The sequence below is a fragment of the Hypoxylon fragiforme genome (genome assembly GCF_022984875.1).
Source record: "Hypoxylon fragiforme strain CBS 206.31 chromosome Unknown GGS25scaffold_5, whole genome shotgun sequence".
Taxonomy (NCBI): domain Eukaryota; kingdom Fungi; phylum Ascomycota; class Sordariomycetes; order Xylariales; family Hypoxylaceae; genus Hypoxylon; species Hypoxylon fragiforme.
Window position 1 is genome coordinate 2,799,303 of NW_026054760.1, and position 16,917 is coordinate 2,816,219.

At 47.7% G+C, this 16,917-nt stretch overlaps 8 protein-coding genes across 8 annotated transcripts; 3 read left to right on the plus strand and 5 right to left on the minus strand.

Moving 5' to 3' along the window:
* Positions 1–866: 866 nt before the first annotated feature.
* GGS25DRAFT_292476 (uncharacterized protein) lies at positions 867–2,459 on the plus strand. The gene is made up of 2 exons (XM_049257573.1): positions 867–2,056; positions 2,344–2,459. Exon 1 carries the CDS (start codon positions 1,375–1,377, stop codon positions 2,050–2,052), a length of 678 nt encoding a protein of 225 aa, XP_049116963.1. The 5' UTR covers positions 867–1,374; the 3' UTR covers positions 2,053–2,056; positions 2,344–2,459.
* On the minus strand, positions 2,279–3,546 carry GGS25DRAFT_491840 (uncharacterized protein). The gene is made up of 2 exons (XM_049261122.1): positions 3,212–3,546; positions 2,279–3,131 (listed from the first exon to the last, which is right to left on the minus strand). Exons 1-2 carry the CDS (start codon positions 3,395–3,397, stop codon positions 2,565–2,567), a joined length of 753 nt encoding a protein of 250 aa, XP_049116964.1. The 5' UTR covers positions 3,398–3,546; the 3' UTR covers positions 2,279–2,564.
* A 70-nt stretch (positions 3,547–3,616) lies between these two features.
* Positions 3,617–5,782, minus strand: GGS25DRAFT_491841 (DNA polymerase alpha/epsilon subunit B-domain-containing protein). The gene is made up of 4 exons (XM_049261123.1): positions 5,598–5,782; positions 5,224–5,533; positions 4,187–5,156; positions 3,617–4,113 (listed from the first exon to the last, which is right to left on the minus strand). The coding sequence occupies exons 1-4, from the start codon at positions 5,642–5,644 to the stop codon at positions 3,893–3,895; spliced, it is 1,548 nt and encodes a 515-aa protein (XP_049116965.1). The 5' UTR covers positions 5,645–5,782; the 3' UTR covers positions 3,617–3,892.
* Positions 5,783–5,927: 145 nt separating this feature from the next.
* Positions 5,928–7,958, plus strand: GGS25DRAFT_491843 (ribosome biogenesis protein YTM1). The gene is made up of 2 exons (XM_049261124.1): positions 5,928–6,264; positions 6,320–7,958. The coding sequence occupies exons 1-2, from the start codon at positions 6,144–6,146 to the stop codon at positions 7,666–7,668; spliced, it is 1,470 nt and encodes a 489-aa protein (XP_049116966.1). The 5' UTR covers positions 5,928–6,143; the 3' UTR covers positions 7,669–7,958.
* Positions 7,959–8,113: 155 nt separating this feature from the next.
* GGS25DRAFT_491845 (ribonuclease H-like protein) lies at positions 8,114–10,787 on the minus strand. Its single transcript, XM_049261125.1, has 3 exons — positions 10,373–10,787; positions 9,229–10,253; positions 8,114–9,179 (listed from the first exon to the last, which is right to left on the minus strand). Exons 1-3 carry the CDS (start codon positions 10,450–10,452, stop codon positions 8,626–8,628), a joined length of 1,659 nt encoding a protein of 552 aa, XP_049116967.1. The 5' UTR covers positions 10,453–10,787; the 3' UTR covers positions 8,114–8,625.
* Positions 10,788–10,948: 161 nt separating this feature from the next.
* GGS25DRAFT_491851 (like-Sm domain-containing protein) lies at positions 10,949–11,821 on the plus strand. Its single transcript, XM_049261126.1, has 6 exons — positions 10,949–11,063; positions 11,135–11,191; positions 11,305–11,343; positions 11,410–11,437; positions 11,504–11,567; positions 11,627–11,821. Exons 1-6 carry the CDS (start codon positions 11,039–11,041, stop codon positions 11,660–11,662), a joined length of 249 nt encoding a protein of 82 aa, XP_049116968.1. The 5' UTR covers positions 10,949–11,038; the 3' UTR covers positions 11,663–11,821.
* Positions 11,822–13,280, minus strand: GGS25DRAFT_491853 (DNA-directed RNA polymerase II subunit RPB11). The gene is made up of 4 exons (XM_049261127.1): positions 12,982–13,280; positions 12,375–12,439; positions 12,212–12,322; positions 11,822–12,156 (listed from the first exon to the last, which is right to left on the minus strand). Exons 1-4 carry the CDS (start codon positions 12,996–12,998, stop codon positions 11,948–11,950), a joined length of 402 nt encoding a protein of 133 aa, XP_049116969.1. The 5' UTR covers positions 12,999–13,280; the 3' UTR covers positions 11,822–11,947.
* Positions 13,281–13,476: 196 nt separating this feature from the next.
* GGS25DRAFT_491859 (transmembrane amino acid transporter protein-domain-containing protein) lies at positions 13,477–16,799 on the minus strand. The gene is made up of 3 exons (XM_049261128.1): positions 16,549–16,799; positions 14,141–16,386; positions 13,477–14,082 (listed from the first exon to the last, which is right to left on the minus strand). Exons 2-3 carry the CDS (start codon positions 16,271–16,273, stop codon positions 13,906–13,908), a joined length of 2,310 nt encoding a protein of 769 aa, XP_049116970.1. The 5' UTR covers positions 16,274–16,386; positions 16,549–16,799; the 3' UTR covers positions 13,477–13,905.
* Positions 16,800–16,917: the final 118 nt, after the last annotated feature.

Here is a 16,917-nt window from a genome sequence, read left to right on the forward strand (position 1 = left end):
CATAATCATTCAACGCCTACATACCAAAGTGTGTTTCAAGGTGCCGTCTCAAATTGATGCTACTAAGGTTAGGTAAGTACATTGCATGTAAGACTCAGCCTCCAGCTATCTTGACCTATGTAGTTAAGTAGTTACGCTAAAAGCCTCGGTGCAGTTGTACTTTGTGATAAGTGCATGTTTCTTTTTATCATCTCTCCCCCCTTGGCGTGTGGTAAAGTGGTGACCGACTTTTTGCGCCCTTGCCTGCCGCGGCTTGCGGGAGTGTAAACGGTCAAAAAAAGGTGAAAGATGTGGCACATGTGGGTCACCGAACCGGCAGATGGTGGGGCTTTTTGCAAGGCGCAGCAAAAAACAAAGAAGAGCTTCTCCGGACATGACCGAAGATTTAACCGAAGATTTAGTTACTACCTATGAACAATGATCACCCCTCCCCACACTAAAGGCGGCGGGATCCACTCTATAGTGTTATCCAAGAACCCGGGGATTATTTTATTGATGACGATGCATCATCATTATGATTGATATGATGTCGGATGCTAAGGCTACCTGGGTTATGCATATCTCAAATCATTGCTTGTCCCGCCATTTCGGAAAATCTGCCTTGCGATAGTGGTTTGCTAATGACGGTTATATAGTTAGCTCAGTTAGCCTAACTAACCTAGGCACCTTCTTTCGTCATGCCAGGCACACGACCGCTTCATACAACTTCTTTTGGATATCAAATTGGACAGCGAATAATAGCACTCAAATACACAAATGATATCCTTCATTGTCATGTCTTCTTTATGTAATCCTTAACATAGTAATACATAGTACATACTTGTATCCAGACATCTAACCTACTGTACTCTGCCCCACCATATCTATCTCATCTTCGATTCGTGATTAGCCCATAATTATCGTTAATATCCAATCAAATGCTTGTAAAGTGGGAACTTTCCCCTCCAGATCTATCACCCTAACCCCTGTAGATAAGGACCAGACAAGAGAAAAAAAAAACCAGAGCTTAAGCTTTTTGTCAAAAGTCCATTAACGTCTTTTTTTTTCTTTTTCTTTTCGCTTCGTCATCGCATCTGTGCTACAAACAAGCACAGGTACACGCACGACAAGCCCGTAAACGACGAAGAGCCGAAAGAGGAAATCAATAACCGTTGTACCACCTGGTTACAAATGCAAGGACGGCAGAGGCGTTCCAATTGACCGATTTGAGAATCTTTTGATATTATCGAACATACTGGATCCGATTAATCTTTCGCTTCCACTCGCCCAGAAGCTCACACCGCGTCCGAACCCCGCGTATCTCCACGAGTCTCAAAGCTGATCGATCGAAACAAACAACCAATCATCTCTTCCCCCCCCCTTCTCCTTTTCAAAATGGCGTCTTCCAACAACACCCCAATGCCGACGCCTCCATCTCAACCTAACAACAACCCCCAACAACCGCAACCACAGCAGCCAGGCCTCCCCTTCTCCCGGCACCACAACCCCTTCGCGCACTGGATCGCCCTCGGCGTGACCCCCATCGCCCTCCTCGCCATCGCCCTGCCCCCGCGCCGTCTCGACATGCGCTTCGGCATCCTCGGCGGCGTCGCCCTCTGGGGCACAAACCAGCTCGTGTACGACTACAGCGGGACCTCCACCTTCGGGCGCATCTTCCGGAGCGTCGGGGACTTCAGCCCCGGCAGCGCTCTGCCCGAAAAGGCGCGGGAGACGCAGGCCCGGCTGCGCGCCGAGCGCGCCAGGATATCGCTGCGGGAGTCTGCTGGCACAGAGCAGAAGAAGAAGGAGGCAGAGGCGGAGGCGGAGGCGGAGGAGAAGAAGAAGCGCGAGAGAGGGATCCTGGAGAAGGTGTGGATGGGCGACAGCGGCGAGAAGTGGAAGGAGGAGCGCGACAGGAGGGAGAAGGCGGCGCTGAGCGAGGGCGGCGGCGGGTACTGGGGGTTGATCGTCGATCAGATCGCTGAGGTGACGGGGATTGGAGGAGGACAGAAGAAGGAGGAGGAGGAGGAGGATGAAAAAGATGGCAAACCGGAAAACACGAAAAAGCCTTGATTGGGTAGGTATACTTCCCATTCCTTGAGTGGACTGTAAGGGAAAAGAGGTAAAAATGAACTGTAGATAGCCCGGGTAAGGGTAGGTTACGGAATCTGCATACAGGTATCCATGGGGTGCTTGTGGTACCGGCGTTAGAATCTTCATCGGTTTTGGGGTGGAGAGGCACTTGTACATGAGGGTGGCAAAATGCTACGATATATCAATCTCTACTTTGATCATGAACTGTTTCACGGTTCCTTATGAAGTTTTATTATTCATTGTGGTCAAATGCTAACTATTCGTAACAAGTGCCATACCATTCGTTCCGCTGAGTGAGCGAATTGTCTTCGTGATACAGCATAGGTATGTACCTAATGCGACCCTGTTTGCATCTATATGATTTCATACTCTTGAATTGTGATGGATGCAAACCCAAGAAAGCAAGCAAATTTTTTGGTATATCCACGCCTTGCAACGCCTGAGAACTCTTATCTTGATTGAGAGAGAAGGAGATAGTAGTAGTGGCTTGATCATGCTTCGGTATTGGCAGAGATACCAGCCTGCTGCTTCCTAGCCTTCTCTTTCTCTAACTTATTGACAAACTTCGTGCGCTCCTTGAGTCGGCGTCCGGTGAGGACCTTGCCCCTCTTGTTTCGGAGTCGAGCCGCGTCCTTCTCGTGGCGCTTGCGCTTCTTCTCCGTGCGAATCGCCGCCTTGTCGTCGAAGTCCTTGGTCCACTTGTCCAGGATAGCTTGTACCTCATCCGCCTTCTCCAGAGATCCTACAGGCACACCCAGTTCTTTCTGGATCTTCTCGCGTTGTCGTTCTATTAAATCGATTCGTCGGCGGGCTTGTCTGTTGAGGCCGCTGGGTGGCACCGTGATTTTGGGGTCGTCCTCTGTTGCATCTTCTTCCTCGCGAGTCTTGGGAATAACCTTGGTAGGGTTTGTGTCGATCGTGAAGAGAGCAACTCCATTGTCCTCGTGGTCGGATGCTCCGTTGGATTCGGTCTCTGCTGCCTTCTTTGCTTTATTTTCCTTCTTTTCCTTTTTGTCCTTCTTCTTGTCCTTCTTGGACATTTCGGGCTTGGTCTCTGACTGTAATTTATTTGTTAAACCAAATCCTCAAGCTGCGCCGTCCGGTTCGCTTCTAGGGTCCAAGGAATATATATACTTACAGACTCCTCTACTACTTCAGGGGCATCTTCAACATCAATTGACTCATTATCAGAAGCCTCAGAAGAAGATTGGTGCTTTGACTTTCTCTTCTTGTCCTTGGATTTCTTCACCTTGTCCTTGGACACCTTCTTCTCTGCCTTCTCGCTCTTCTCCTTGCGAGGGTTGTCTGCTCTTTCCTTAGCCATTGTGCCAAGAAAATAAGAAGTGTAGCAAGTTTGTGGCCAATTTGAGGGAATAATTCGGGGGTTCTGGTATATAAATTAAATAAGTTGAAGATTTAAAGTTCTTAAACTGTCAAGAATCCATTCTCTAATTGGTTTCCACGATCGCGGGAAGCTACTCGCGACAAAAGTCGAAGAAAAAAAAGTAGCGGGCCATTCTTATCTTATCGAAAGACCGGGGTCCTAGTGTAGATCCATGTACCTATTAATACCTACTACACTAACCTAGGTACTATCTACTATTTTAATACCTACTCATGCCTAGGTTAGTGGTATCCTCTATTCTCTATGCCATTTGATCTTCATATGGATATAGGCTTCCCATTTTGACCTTAAATAATCATATTTATACCTATATATGAATGTCATCGGCTCCATTTTCATTTGCCAAGTTTCAACTCCTGTGCTATGCTACGACGACTAAACCATCTATGCTCTGATGCCAATTATAACATCTTTCTAAACGGCGGCAATCTTTACTTTCGTGACGTCGAGGGTGTCCGTATCAACTAATATGATCTCTTGCGTAGCCGAAAAGGACGGGATGGCGATCAGTCGCACGACTTGTCCTTCCGGCCCTTGGATCACTTTGGTGCCGAACTCGGGCTGACAACCGACAAAATACAGGTGTGGGCACGTTTGCATGACGAATGGGTCGTCGTCTTGGAATGGGTAACTCCCTGTTAAGCAAAATTAATTAGCACTGGAGATATACTAGAGAGAGAGTAGAAAACGGGGACAGAATTGACTTACACAAGGTGTCGGGGGCTGTTGGGGCGCAACAGCGCCATCGGCACATGGCTTCCATCATGCCTAGGCGATCGTCGCTGCCAACGTACTTGAATATGTCGTCCACGTTCTGACCACCCGTCCCTAGAACTCTCCAGCCTTCCACCTCCGCTTCCCATGGGTTCGTTACTGTGTCAAACCAGCCGATTTCTGAAGAGGCTGGCTGGGCTGTATAGGGCCTCGAATTCGGAAACATGGCTGGGTGTATCGGTTGCTGAGGATAGCTGGTATTGGCAGGGTCTTGCGCGCCGGGGAGTAGAGTGACTGGCATTGTAGGCAGTAAAGTCGAGAGGAATTCGTCTAGGAGCTGGGACGGCAGGGCGTTGTACGCGCTACTGTCGTATCCGTATTTCTTGTGTGCCTTCTTCTCTGTCATCTCATCGTCTGTAGCCCTTCTCTCCTCAAGTGATATCGAATTTCCAGCAATGATCAATCGGCTGATTTGGGATAGCTCCTGCTGAGCTGCAGGGTCTAGAGACTCTCCCAGTAGGTACTCGAGTAAGAGGTTGAGCTCAATGGCGTGGGATGCATCGCTACCAGAAAACCCTAGACCAGACACAATAGCTATTTTGCCTCCGCGGCCTTTCGACTGTAAATCAGTCATCTCCTCGTCCTCTTTCTCGTCCTTGTTCTCGTTCTCGTCCTTTACTTTCCCTTTGCCCCCCTTGGCACTGCCGCTCTTAGCCGAAGTCTTGGACATAGCCCAACGATCCGGCTGCGGAGGCAAGTCTGGGAATTTCAGATCGATAACTTCCAGTTCGCCATTCGCATTCTCGGTGCCCATAACAGCGATAATGCAACCGGTGACAAGGATTACAGAGTTCAGTATGTCTCCTACTAGTCGTATGCGGCCGGATTCATCCTCTAGTGTCACAGCGTCTGAGCCATCCTCTGCGTAATACTTCTTATTCGAGATTGGGGCTGATAACCATCGCTAAAAAAAAAGTAAGAATTAGGCTAGGGTAAAGAATGAGTAGGGTATATGGGTATGCATGACTTACATCCTTAGAAACATCCTCAAGAATATTAGGCTTAAGTGACATGTCCATATATACGGTGCCAACAACCCAGCATAGTTCGCCCTGTCGAATATCTAGCACCCGCTCGGCCTTACTGACCGTCTCTTCGCCAAGAACGCAGCCTTCCCAGGCAGCAGATGCTAATTCCTCGATGGCAGGTTTGATCTTGGTGAGCCTCAAGAAGTACATGTCAGCAAACTGTTGCTGATATGACTTATCCCTATCTAGATGAAATGAGTGTAGTGGCTTGTAGTCTGAAGGTGCCCTCTCAAGTGCATCTTCCGGGTTGCCCCTATCAATAGTTAGCATGGTTAATATGCCTAGGTGCTTAAGTATATATGAATATAGGTGCTTACGAAGGCTTCCGGAGCATGTTACCGGGAATATCGTCTAGTGTAGCCATTGTGGAAGCCAGCCATTGACATCCTTGACTAAATTGAAAAAGATGAGTTATCTTGGGCGAAAGAAAAGAAAAGGAAAGGCCAAAGACGCGTTTTCACGAGAGGGCGACGCGTTTTGGCGTAAATTGAATGTGGCTGCGTTAATGTTTGTTAGTGCGTGGCTTTAACGTTAATAACGTTCTACTGTTAAGTACGGAAATACTACTTACAGGTACAATACCATAATGGCATAATCACCTGCATCGCGGGGTGGGTAAGGTAAGGCAGATGCTAACCTTGCATGACCTAACTGAAATCTTATCGATTTAACTAACCAACTATTTTGTTATCGATTAAAAAAAAAGAAATCCATAAACTCCAAGATTTTGTGATACATACCTGAAGAATAGCACATTACGTCCTGCGCCTGTCTCACACTACAGACAAGTTCTAATACAACCAGAAAATTGTTGAAAATTACAAACCCTAGTTCACAAACCTCTTCTGGCTTGCGCAGTAAAGATGGATACATCAATGGGCCAGCCGGGCACGGCCGAGCCACATCAGATCCGAGTTAACTTCACGACGACATCTCCGGATCTCCAATTGCCAGAAGGTCGAACGCAATTGCTTGTCCCAGCAGGTTTGTCTTGGCACTTCGTATTGAAAATAGTATATAATACTTACAAAGGTTCTAGATATTAAGCGTTATGGCTTATCACGAGTCCTCAATTCCGAGTCTATGCTTGATACAACATCCCCAATCCCCTTCGACTTCCTCGTCAACGGTAGCTTTCTGCGCACCTCACTAGAAGACTATCTTAAGGCCAATGGCCTCTCTTCCGAATCTACCATTACTCTCCAATACGTCCGCAGCTTAATACCTCCTGTTTACCAAGCAAGCTTTGAGCACGACGATTGGGTCAGGGACATCGATGTGCTGTCTGCCTCATCACGGGCTGGCATCTGGTCTGGTGACCACTTCACCACTGGCCAAGAGAGAATTCTCTCTGCCTCCGATGACGGCATACTTCGGATATGGGACGGTTCAGGCAATGCTATCGCGACTTCATCACCGACCGGACTCCACGGGCATGCGAACAGTATCAAGGCTGCCAAATTCCTTTCCTCATCCCAAATCGCATCTAGCGGCCAGGATGCGACGATCCGCATATGGAAGTACGCCGAGGCCAATGATCATCTCTCGGGCACTTTCAAACAGACTCTACAGCTGTGTGGTCACAAGACCGCCGTCAATACCCTCGACGTCCATGGGCCCACCGGACGAATCCTCAGCACCTCAGTTGACGGAAACGTTGGCCTATGGACCACCTCCAAGTCATCTGCCCCCGCTGTCCAGGCTCCTGAGGCAGACCAACCCTCATCCAAAAAAGCCAAGCTCTCATCATCAGTATCTCAGCGCGGTCCCCTCTCCCTAACGAGACCCCACAACCTCCCCGCCAGCGCCGCGGTCTTCGACCCCGCCGACTCCACAATCGCCTACACCTCCTCCCTCGACCACACGATCCGCACGCTCGACCTGACCACCTCCAAGGTCGAGAACGTGATCACCACCTCGCACCCCCTCTTCTCCCTCTGCGCCCTCCGCCGCAACGGCAACTCCCTGCTCCTCGCGGCCGGCAACTCAGCACGACACGTCACGCTCGTGGACCCGCGCGCCAGCGCCGCCTTGACCTCCGTCATGACCCTGCGCGGCCACCGCAACATCGTCAGCGGCCTCGCCCCCTGTCCCGACAACGACCACTCCCTCGTCTCCGCCTCCTACGACGGCACCTGCCGCATCTGGGACCTGCGCAGCGTCCGCCCCGCAACCCGCGCCGAGGGCGGCGGCTCCGTCTGCGAGAGCGTCCATACCATCCAGCGCGAGTCTTCTATCCAAAAAACTGGCGGCGCTAGCGACGTTCCCGGCCGCGGCGCAAAGCTCTTCGGCGTCGCTTGGGATGCCCACTGGGGTATTGTTAGCGGTGGCGAGGATAAGGTCGTGCAGATTAACCGGGGGAGGGACTTGCTCGCAGCGGCGGAGTAGTATAATGGCTAGGAAAGAAGGAAAGAAGGAAGGAAGGAGGAATTTACTCCATTCCATGTTGGGTATGTAGGTAGGTAGCGGTTAGGTATAGAGAAAATAACACAGAACTAATACCCCCTTTTGACACCCTCCTCTATCTTCATACTGGAACTACAGTGCATGCATGCTTAACGTGCTACGGGATGAATGAATTCTCTTTGCCTGCCCGTGTATTTAGGTAGATACCTAACCTAGGAGGTAGGTATACTCTAACCTAGGTAGTGATATATATCCATGGCTGTTAACACACACACATGCTAGGTACCTACCTACATACTATGTTTGTGCAAGAAGAGTAAGGCTACATACAACTCAGCAACGGCATAGATCAACATGCTTGGCTATGAATCAAATCACAAACGACGCAGACGGCTTTCCAGCAATATCCATTTGTAGGTAAAGTGAATTATTTCAAAGAGTTGGATTTTATTGTATACCTCTAGTTAGACGATACTATCTAGGTAAGCATATGACAGGGGAGGTAGCTATGTAAGCATTTACCAACCAACCAACCAATTAACCATCTATCCAGGTACCCAGCCTAAACTCCTGAAACCATGAAGATTCTTATATCTAAGAGCGCTTCTCCAGTGTCAAAGTTAGACTTAAGTAGGTAGGTGGGTAGGTAGGTAGGTAGGTAGGTATCGGGGGTAGACCGTAAAACAGGGTATCGTAGAGAAGCGTGAGGCAGAAATGTCTACAGTACATATGTGTACCTAATAGGATGCCTGCTTATGCAACCGAAAAAGAGCCAACAGGACAAGACCCCACCAACAGGTCGTGTTCCGGAGAATGATTTATCCTCAGGCCATATATAAATAGGTACCTCGCGTACCTATATACCTAGTATGCCCTATATCATTCTCAGATACGAACGACTCACAACAAGAGCGTGAAAGCGTCAGCCGGGTTTGATGCTCAACTTTGAGCCATGACCGCAGTAGCCACTGCTTCGGGCCACTTCGAGCGGGGCCCGTCTTCCAGTATCTCCTCGCGCATCCTCTCGGGATCAGCGGGGAGCTTATATCGCTTGATCGCCGTGCTGATGTAACTGATTACTGTTTTTGTCTGGAGTGGCGGGCTTCGCAAGAGCTGCGCTATCATTTTCGGATCGAGGCCTTGATCATGCCACATATAATACGCACGGAGAAAGGTGGCACTTGCATCGGGGTGGGTGGCCCGATAGCAAGCTACCTTGTCCTCTGCAATTTCGACTCGCGAGTCCTTGGGACGCGCCGGTGATGAAGACGCCGTCCGCTTTTTGATGGGATATGGGTTAGATTCTAGGAGCGTCACCTCCATAGCATCGACGGAGGGGTCCTCGTTTGTAGCGATTTCTACTCCGTCAGCCAGTCGGATAGGCAAGTTCTTCTCCGCATGGTGTGGAGAGGGCGGGCAAGGATCAAGTTGCTTCCTGTGGTGTTCGAGGGTGGCATAAAGCTGCAATCCAGCATACGCATCTGATGCCGAGTCTATAATACGGTGAGCTAAAGAATGAAAGCGAACGTGACTTCAACCTACAAACGACTTGGTCCATATCCAAGGCCTTCGACCAAGCGCTTCCTCGGACGGACTGCCCCTTATAAAGGGGCAGATGTAAGTAATGCTCTACTAGAGTGGCTAAAGGTACGAGCCTCTTATTGATCTCGCTGTACTGTTCATTGGCGGAGTATGTAACGAGCTTATATAAGTGACTGAGCTCTATCAACCCTTTCGAGTCAATTTTTAGATAGTTTCGTAGTCTAGTTGTATCACCTTTGATAGCAACGCCGACTTTAGTGACGTTTGGGTCTTCCATTATACTCTTGAACAAAGGTCCAACCATTTCGTCTTTCTCGTTAAAGAGCGCAACGTGGAAAAGACCGATCCGACTGGGGCTCGCTAATTGGATCAATGAGACATTTCTCTTGACTCCTTGCCACTTGTATGAGTCGACCTCCCATTCTAGGTCGAACCCGAGCACTGGTTCGCCAACGAAATAATCTCGGCATACTTTTTCCATGGTGAACTTGCTTCGACAATAGTGTACCTTGACTTTCTGCTCCGTCCCGTCCTGCCCTTTCCCTCGGTAGTGGGTATAAGACCAATATGACTTAGCCGATCCAGCTGGTGCCTTCTTGGCGGCGTAGAACAAGTCATCCACCATCTTGAACGAGGAAGCAACTGCAGGGGGGTGATCAGAAGTGGCCGTGTCGAATAGCGCCTTCCTCTTGTGTAGGGGAAGGGTGGATTCATCTTGATCCGCTATCTCGGGAGGGTTGGATGTAATAGGTGTGGTTTTATTCGTGGCGAGCGCAGCATGGTTTGGAGTTGGATATGATGCACGTTTGTATTTGGGCAAGGCAGATAGATCAAGGTCGTCTATTGAAGAGGTAGCCGCATAAGCCTTGTTCCTTGCCACGGCAGGATCGTTCAAAATCTGATCATTTTGTGGAGTGAGATTTGGCGAGCGCGCAACTGGCGAGAAGGAGATTCCCCGAGTAGGATGCCAGAGTTGGTACTTTGGTGGTGTAGTGGTCATTATAGCACTCCGTACTGCCCAACGGCTGTGAATATATGATTAATTGTTAATATATTTCTTGTCGTTTGTCTTGTAGGTAGCAGAAATGCTTTCTGCTAATAAATACTCTTCGAGTTTCTTGGAGTTCAAGGGTATGGGACTAACCGCAAAACGAGCGATGCGCGCAAGGCGTTTGAGGATCTCAGAGCATTGGCGGCAACCTCTGAAGTTCCAAGGGACGTCATTGGTGATTAGGGGATTATATGACAGCGATGCCCCATCATGACCTTGTAACTAGTGCGAAATCTTGAATCTTTACTTATTAGGCAGACGCGTTGCGAGAAAATAAAAAATGACTACATATAGTTATAGGCAAAACTAGTAAGTTGAAGGAATGGTGGGAACTTCAATGCTCTGTTTGGGTTTGGTAGGCAAGTAAGCAGTTATGTAGGTATTGTTGTGAGGCAGCCCGGTAAGTTATTGGACTGTTGGACTGTTGGACTGTTGGTGTAATATTTAGGGGATTCAATTAACCAACGATTAGCCAACATTGAATAGTTTAACTATTGTTATGTATGGAATGTTATGTATGGAATAACTATGCAGTGTTTGTCAAATTGATTGTGGACACTGTCTAGTTACTTCTTAGTCATCCATTCTGCATGATTGATTACCTAATTCATCAACTAAAACCACATGCCGGGCCAACTACAGATACAGACCTTAGGTACCTACATATATATATCCATAAAGCTTCAGCACCGTATTCTCAAAGCATCCATTCCATTAACAAGAAACCTCGCAAAGACAATCTCCATTATCTCGCCCAAGATGGCGTCCCAACTACTACCCTTAGGTATCTATGCACGTTATCATATATGAATATCAAAACCAGTTGGACTGTCTTGGCTCATTTTTATATCACAGAACTCATCGACAAGTGCGTCGGCTCAAGAATATGGGTCATCATGAAGGGTGACAAGGGTAAGGGCCCCTCTCCTTGCGCTTCAAACTTCAAACTTCAAACTTCAAAAATACACTCAGAGCCCATCAGCCCAGTGACGAACAGCTATAACTAACTAACTATGCAACTATAGAATTCAGCGGAACGCTACTAGGATTCGACGATTACGTCAGTAAGTATTCGTAGAGATATAAACCATATACCTCTATCGCTTGGCGTAGACTAATGCTATTGGCAGACATGGTCCTAGAGGACGTGACAGAATTGTATGGCATACTCATCCCCAGCATAACAATGCATACACATTCAGACGATATCTAACAAGGGCACAGCGACTACTCAGGAAACCATACCAAGCTCTCCAAGATCCTTTTAAACGGCAACAACATTTGCATGGTATGTCCATGTCCTCCACCACTAATACATGATCCAGCGGAACTCACCATCTTATGTAGTTAATACCGGGAGGAGAAGGGCCTGTAGCCACATAGAAATAAGGCTCCAGGGGGATATCCATATCTGATAATGGAGGGTTTCTTTCACCAATGCCATGCTGCTAACCCGCAGCAATGAGCTAGGCCGAGTAATAAACATATTCACAGAATGGTCTATAAGTCAAATTAAGCATCTTAAAAGGTCCAGTTCATCGGTTGGCAAATTATGCCATGAATTTACAAATTGTCTAGAATGCGAGTCAAAGCCGTTAACGCCGGGTATCCCCCAATCCTAGTTCTCCAGTCCATTAAGAGAATTCCGTGCTGTCGTGATAGAACCCTTTAAGGCTTTCCATTGGCATTGCCGCTTGGGTTATCATTGTCCCCCGCCGTAGCCATGCGACGAAGCTCATACTCACGGGTGAAGTTCTGCGCGAGCTGTGCAAGGGACGCAATGAGCTGCTTGCACACGTCGACAAAAACCTCGCGTGGAGTGATGGTGCCATCGGTCTGAAGGCGAATCAAGACCTCTGGGACGTTAGGGTGGGCAACTATAAGGCGGTTTAGGTTTACATTCCTCTAGTATATTACTGGGCATCATCTTACCTTTGTATCCAGCCATCATGACATGGGGGTGCTGTTTGAAGTGCTCAGCAAGCAGGTTCCCAACGGTGTGGTCCTCTTTAAGGATGGTGAAGTCTGAAGTATTCGGCATGCCTAATATTCGCTAGTACCAAATATGCTTAGGACTGTTGAACGATTTACATACCGACGAATGCCTTCTCGGTGATTTTCTTTTCACCATTGGCCTCATTAAGGAGGAACAGCTCGAAACTAAGAACTCGTTAACTTGGAACCAGGCATCAACGAGTGAAGCAATTCGGACTCAGCGTAGTTTACAGCATCCATCTTGAGGATTTGTAGACTGGGAAACTTAAGGTGAAATAGATGGCTTCGGGGTGTTGGGTAAATGAAGATGAGGATAAAGAGATCTTGGTGTAGAAATAAAAGAGGGTGTATTGTTTTGAGAGTAGAAGTTAATGGATTGTAAAGATTTTGGTTCAAGCCTAGGTGTTGTGCCTGAAGAGCCTTGCTCGAGGGGCCTTCTCGTCGATATTTCGATATTTGAAATGAAGACGATGATGTTCGAGATCGATGGGTTTCATTGGGCAAACCACCACCATCTACCCTTGTCCACGCGAGGCGGTTGACGACGGGATGGTTGCACCTTCCCTCTGAACTCTGATGGGTATATTCTGCCATTCTGCCATTGCGACTTCCCACATCCTAGAGCAGCAAAAGGGAGTATACCAAAGAGTACTCAGGACTACATAGGGGATAACAAAAGCCGAAAAATGAAAAGAAATATAACTAACCGATCGGGCGCGTTCATCTTGTAATTAGCTTTCCGTAGTTATCCAAATGGATAGAAATAGTAGCAAGGGTGAGCAAAAGGCGACGGTGAAGAGTGTGACACCTGGTATGTCGAGACGCGAGTTTCTCAAAAAGAAAATTAAAATTTCACGGCGTGTTCTAATGCGTAAAGCAAGGCTCGCCCAAGATATTGCGAGCTTTTGAAATATTCAAGATGGTAAGATAGTCACGATTCAGATCGCGGGTGAACAATGGATGAACAATGCTAAGTACTAAGACCGCCCTACAAAGTTGTACACAGTACATATTTGTAGTGGCAACATCAAAGAGAAGTCGCCTGAGCCAATTGGCTAAACACCGGTAAAATAAATTATGGAATATGCTGCACGGGCCAATAGAAATAGAGAGATGCCAGATACTAACTACTAGTTAGTAGTACAGTAGTACTGTACATACATGTAGTTACGCTAAAAGGAACATTGAACTTTAAAGGACAGCATACTTTCAATATTATCCTTTCATTCCTACGGATTACACATTTCACAACAACATTGAAGACAAGGCATACAAAGCACGATGAATACGGTTACTGATGTGTCATCACATAGTACAACATGCATGTGTGTGTGAATTCAGCATACACAGCTGTAACTATATGTACGTGCTAACCTTTGTACTAACCTAGGTATATTGATACACATAAGGTACATACATAGTACTAGGTTTACTCAACCTCTGAATAGTATCATCCAAAAAGCCCCGGTGCCATCCCTAGTGTTCAGTGTCGAAATATACCATACAAACTCTATCTTCCTCTCTCATGCGGATAAGCAAATTTCTAATTCGAGCACATCTCCCGATGCCGCTGATGCAAGTACTATACATTTCTTCTAATGAGTAACCCTCCTTACTGCTGCATTAATAATTTACAGCTTATGAGTATCACAATATTTCGGCAAGCTTGGACCCGATGGAGCGCTCGCCCAGCTAATTACCGTCAAACTAGTGGTATATGCCATAGCCACGAATCCGAAGACGCAGAGGATGAGGTCGGTAACCTTACGGACTCTACTTTTTGCCACGCCCTTGTAGTGTAGTAGCGGCTATGAATGTATTAGTATAATTGGGTGATACCCTATACGGCGCGGAAGGGAAACTTACAGGGTATATGTACACCAGAGGAATACAGGCAAAGTTTCCGACAAGAGCAACGAATTTATCCAGGTTGTCCGCACCTCCCCATGCGATGAGTGCACAGACAAAGACAACGAAGAAGCGGAACAAATTCTTCTGCCACTTGATATAGGGGTTGTATTTGCCACTTCGCGTGAACAGGACATTCTCGGTGATTCGAATAGCCGGGAAGATCTGTAGAGGTGTGGATAGGAGAATAGCGACCGAGTATAGAAACTGGACCCCATTCACAAGTTTGTTATCCTGAGGTAAGTTGAGAAGGACAACAGTCTCAGTCTTCGATCCGTATGCAGCATAGGACACGGCACCCATGGTGATGAAAAGGACTGAAATGATTATCATAACGTAGAACATGACCTTGGGAAACTTGGATGGCTGCTTCATAGACTCTTGGATAGGGATGATGAGCCCAATTCCTTCAAAGGTGAAGATAGCTGTGCCGATGAAGAGCGTCCAATCTTTCTGGTTGAACTGGATGATATCTGCAAGTCCGTTGGTGCTTAGAGTAAGAACATCGTAGTAGAACAAATAAGCCAGCCCAATAACAATAAAAGCGTCTGCTATTAAAGCTGTGAATCCCAGTTTGCCGATATCTCGGAAGAGCGAAAATGGCAGGAAGATAACCATCTGCATCAAGATCAACCAGGTGATCTTGATATACGTGTTGCAGTTAGAGACAGCGAGGATGAAAGCTTGTAGATTCTCCGACGTGAAGACAATGTACGCAGCGACAAACCCGATTTGGCTGATGACGATCGAGAACAAGATCAATTTCCTCATCCAGTCGCCGTATAAAATTCCACCGATATCACCAAAGGATCCTTCGACCTTTAGTCGTGTGGTGACCAGAAGTACGAAGCAGTAATAGCTTAGTGCTGCGACGAAAAGTAGCACCAAATTGCTGAAAAGCATACCACCGTTGAAATAAGCACGAGGTAGGAACAAGACCCCAGTACCCACAAAGGATTTCAGGAGAAGTAGAGCCGCGTTGAAGGGTGTGTTCTTGCCACTGCCACCTCGGGTCTTCCGTCTCCTCTTACGTTTAGACGGTGTCAGCAAAGCACTGTCTTCCATTGGTTCTCTTTCATCCTCGCTATCATAGTAATCATCACTTTCCCCAGAAGAGAAATACTCGCCCGGTCGCAAGACTTCGTCATCTTCTTCGAGCTCTTCACCCGCGAAATGGCCATAGATAGACAAAAACTCTAGGAAGCTGGTTGTGAATAGTTGGGGATCTCGTCTGCCCCTTGGGATCCCCCCTCCAGCTTCCAGTCCGTCATCATTCATAGGGCTATGAGCGGCTCTTCGTAAGTAGTTTCGTCTAAACCCTCCGGGAATCTTGATCGAGTTTATATCAAGAACGTCGCTCTCAGGTTCGTCCCTTGCGTGGCTAAAGCTCTTGCTACGTTGTTGACGGCCACGGCCTTCTGCATCTTCTGTCCATCTATAGATTTGGCGCGTGATGTCTCCTCCCTGTAAGCGAAGACTTGAAAAATCTTCGTCGTCTTGCCCTAGACCTGCAGGCTCGCCAACCTGCTTACCCTTTGACCTGTCGCCATTACTTGAACCTGCGGCAGAATCAATAGCATCTGTAGGTTGAACCAGATGTCGCTTGACTATTTCAGGGTCTTCGTAAGCCCCCGAACCACCATTCTGCAAATGTCTCGACCTTGCCTCGAAGGAGCCGTAATTCGTTGGGGTCATAGAAGGCTGAAGTCCGGAGGTTGTTCCTACAGGCGACGAAGATCGTACCGGTGGAGTGCCAAATCTCGGGGGCGACGTTCCTATCGAATTCGAAAGAGCTGCAGCAAGAGCGGACACACCGGGACCCATAGAGCTTTGGCCGGCGGCACCTGCTAAAGGACCTGAGCTTTCGGCGCTTTCTCCGTTATCCCGATTCGCCGGCTGGGATCTTTGCGTTGGGGGCGTCCCAAAGGCTTGGGACGGCACAGGGGAAGCTAAACGAGCAGTGACATCGGCACGAGGTACGGAGGTGCTGTACGTACGGCCTCGGAAGGAACCCGGAGAGGACGATATCGGTACACCCAAGGGGCCACCCGGCTGGGGTGTGATGCTTCTCTCCTGGTCGGGATTCGACATGGTGTTTTTAGATCTGTGGTCTATGGGAAAAGCCAATCATTGAAATACTACGACGCGTCAGGGTTAGGCGTGGGAAAGGCTTGCGTAATCGATGAAACCTAAGCTATTCGAAGCTAATTACAACGCATAAGTCAATTGAAGGGCTCGTTAGGTAATTGGTAATAGGAAGTAGGTAGTAGGTAGATGGATGGATGGATGAGATACATAGAACACTACATAGGTAGGTAGGTTAGAAGCTCTTTTTCAAGATCATAGGTATTTTGTTTGATACATACCAAAAAGATGTTCCAAGAAATAGTTATATGGTACAGAGTTGTTGGAGTCAAGATGGTAAAAGACGGGAGAAGGAATTGTGATTATGTAGGCGAAGGCTCGTGATGATGCAGGTGGGTGTCTTTATCAGTCAGACCCTGAAGAATTGGTCCAAGTCGGTCAGCTGCATCATTTAGGAAGGAACCGTGGACACCCAGGACCCTCAAGACCCTCCCACGGGATAAGAACGGTTTATAGTTTTATCATATCAACCAATTAGGATCTCTCCGATTATCGCCGGGCTAATTACCTACGATGGATATTAGACAGTATCCCTTTTAGTAGAGTCTTTACAGTACTGTGTCATGCGACTATACAGTATTCGCTTACTC

What these genes read in the sequence shown, in the direction of transcription:
- GGS25DRAFT_491843 (XM_049261124.1), top strand. Translation starts at nt 6,144, where the DNA reads ATGGATACATCAATGGGCCAGCCGGGCACGGCCGAGCCACATCAGATC. An exon ending in GCAATTGCTTGTCCCAGCAG is followed by an intron (nt 6,265 to 6,319) that starts GTTTGTCTTGGC and finishes CAAAGGTTCTAG; the next exon opens with ATATTAAGCGTTATGGCTTA.
- GGS25DRAFT_491853 (XM_049261127.1), bottom strand. An exon ending in CACCGAGAAGGCATTCGTCG is followed by an intron (nt 12,323 to 12,374) that starts GTATGTAAATCG and finishes AGCGAATATTAG; the next exon opens with GCATGCCGAATACTTCAGAC. An exon ending in CATGATGGCTGGATACAAAG is followed by an intron (nt 12,157 to 12,211) that starts GTAAGATGATGC and finishes ACCGCCTTATAG; the next exon opens with TTGCCCACCCTAACGTCCCA.
- GGS25DRAFT_491841 (XM_049261123.1), bottom strand. Translation starts at nt 5,644, where the DNA reads ATGGCTACACTAGACGATATTCCCGGTAACATGCTCCGGAAGCCTTC. An exon ending in AACATGCTCCGGAAGCCTTC is followed by an intron (nt 5,534 to 5,597) that starts GTAAGCACCTAT and finishes AACTATTGATAG; the next exon opens with GGGCAACCCGGAAGATGCAC. An exon ending in AACAGCCCCCGACACCTTGT is followed by an intron (nt 4,114 to 4,186) that starts GTAAGTCAATTC and finishes TTTGCTTAACAG; the next exon opens with GGAGTTACCCATTCCAAGAC.
- GGS25DRAFT_491851 (XM_049261126.1), top strand. Translation starts at nt 11,039, where the DNA reads ATGGCGTCCCAACTACTACCCTTAG. An exon ending in GTCCCAACTACTACCCTTAG is followed by an intron (nt 11,064 to 11,134) that starts GTATCTATGCAC and finishes TTTATATCACAG; the next exon opens with AACTCATCGACAAGTGCGTC. An exon ending in CATCATGAAGGGTGACAAGG is followed by an intron (nt 11,192 to 11,304) that starts GTAAGGGCCCCT and finishes ATGCAACTATAG; the next exon opens with AATTCAGCGGAACGCTACTA.
- GGS25DRAFT_491859 (XM_049261128.1), bottom strand. Translation starts at nt 16,273, where the DNA reads ATGTCGAATCCCGACCAGGAGAGAAGCATCACACCCCAGCCGGGTGGC. An exon ending in CTCTGGTGTACATATACCCT is followed by an intron (nt 14,083 to 14,140) that starts GTAAGTTTCCCT and finishes ATACATTCATAG; the next exon opens with CCGCTACTACACTACAAGGG.
- GGS25DRAFT_491840 (XM_049261122.1), bottom strand. Translation starts at nt 3,397, where the DNA reads ATGGCTAAGGAAAGAGCAGACAACCCTCGCAAGGAGAAGAGCGAGAAG. An exon ending in CTGAAGTAGTAGAGGAGTCT is followed by an intron (nt 3,132 to 3,211) that starts GTAAGTATATAT and finishes AATAAATTACAG; the next exon opens with TCAGAGACCAAGCCCGAAAT.
- GGS25DRAFT_491845 (XM_049261125.1), bottom strand. Translation starts at nt 10,452, where the DNA reads ATGACGTCCCTTGGAACTTCAGAGGTTGCCGCCAATGCTCTGAGATCC. An exon ending in CGCGCATCGCTCGTTTTGCG is followed by an intron (nt 10,254 to 10,372) that starts GTTAGTCCCATA and finishes ATATATTCACAG; the next exon opens with CCGTTGGGCAGTACGGAGTG. An exon ending in GGATATGGACCAAGTCGTTT is followed by an intron (nt 9,180 to 9,228) that starts GTAGGTTGAAGT and finishes ACCGTATTATAG; the next exon opens with ACTCGGCATCAGATGCGTAT.
- GGS25DRAFT_292476 (XM_049257573.1), top strand. Translation starts at nt 1,375, where the DNA reads ATGGCGTCTTCCAACAACACCCCAATGCCGACGCCTCCATCTCAACCT.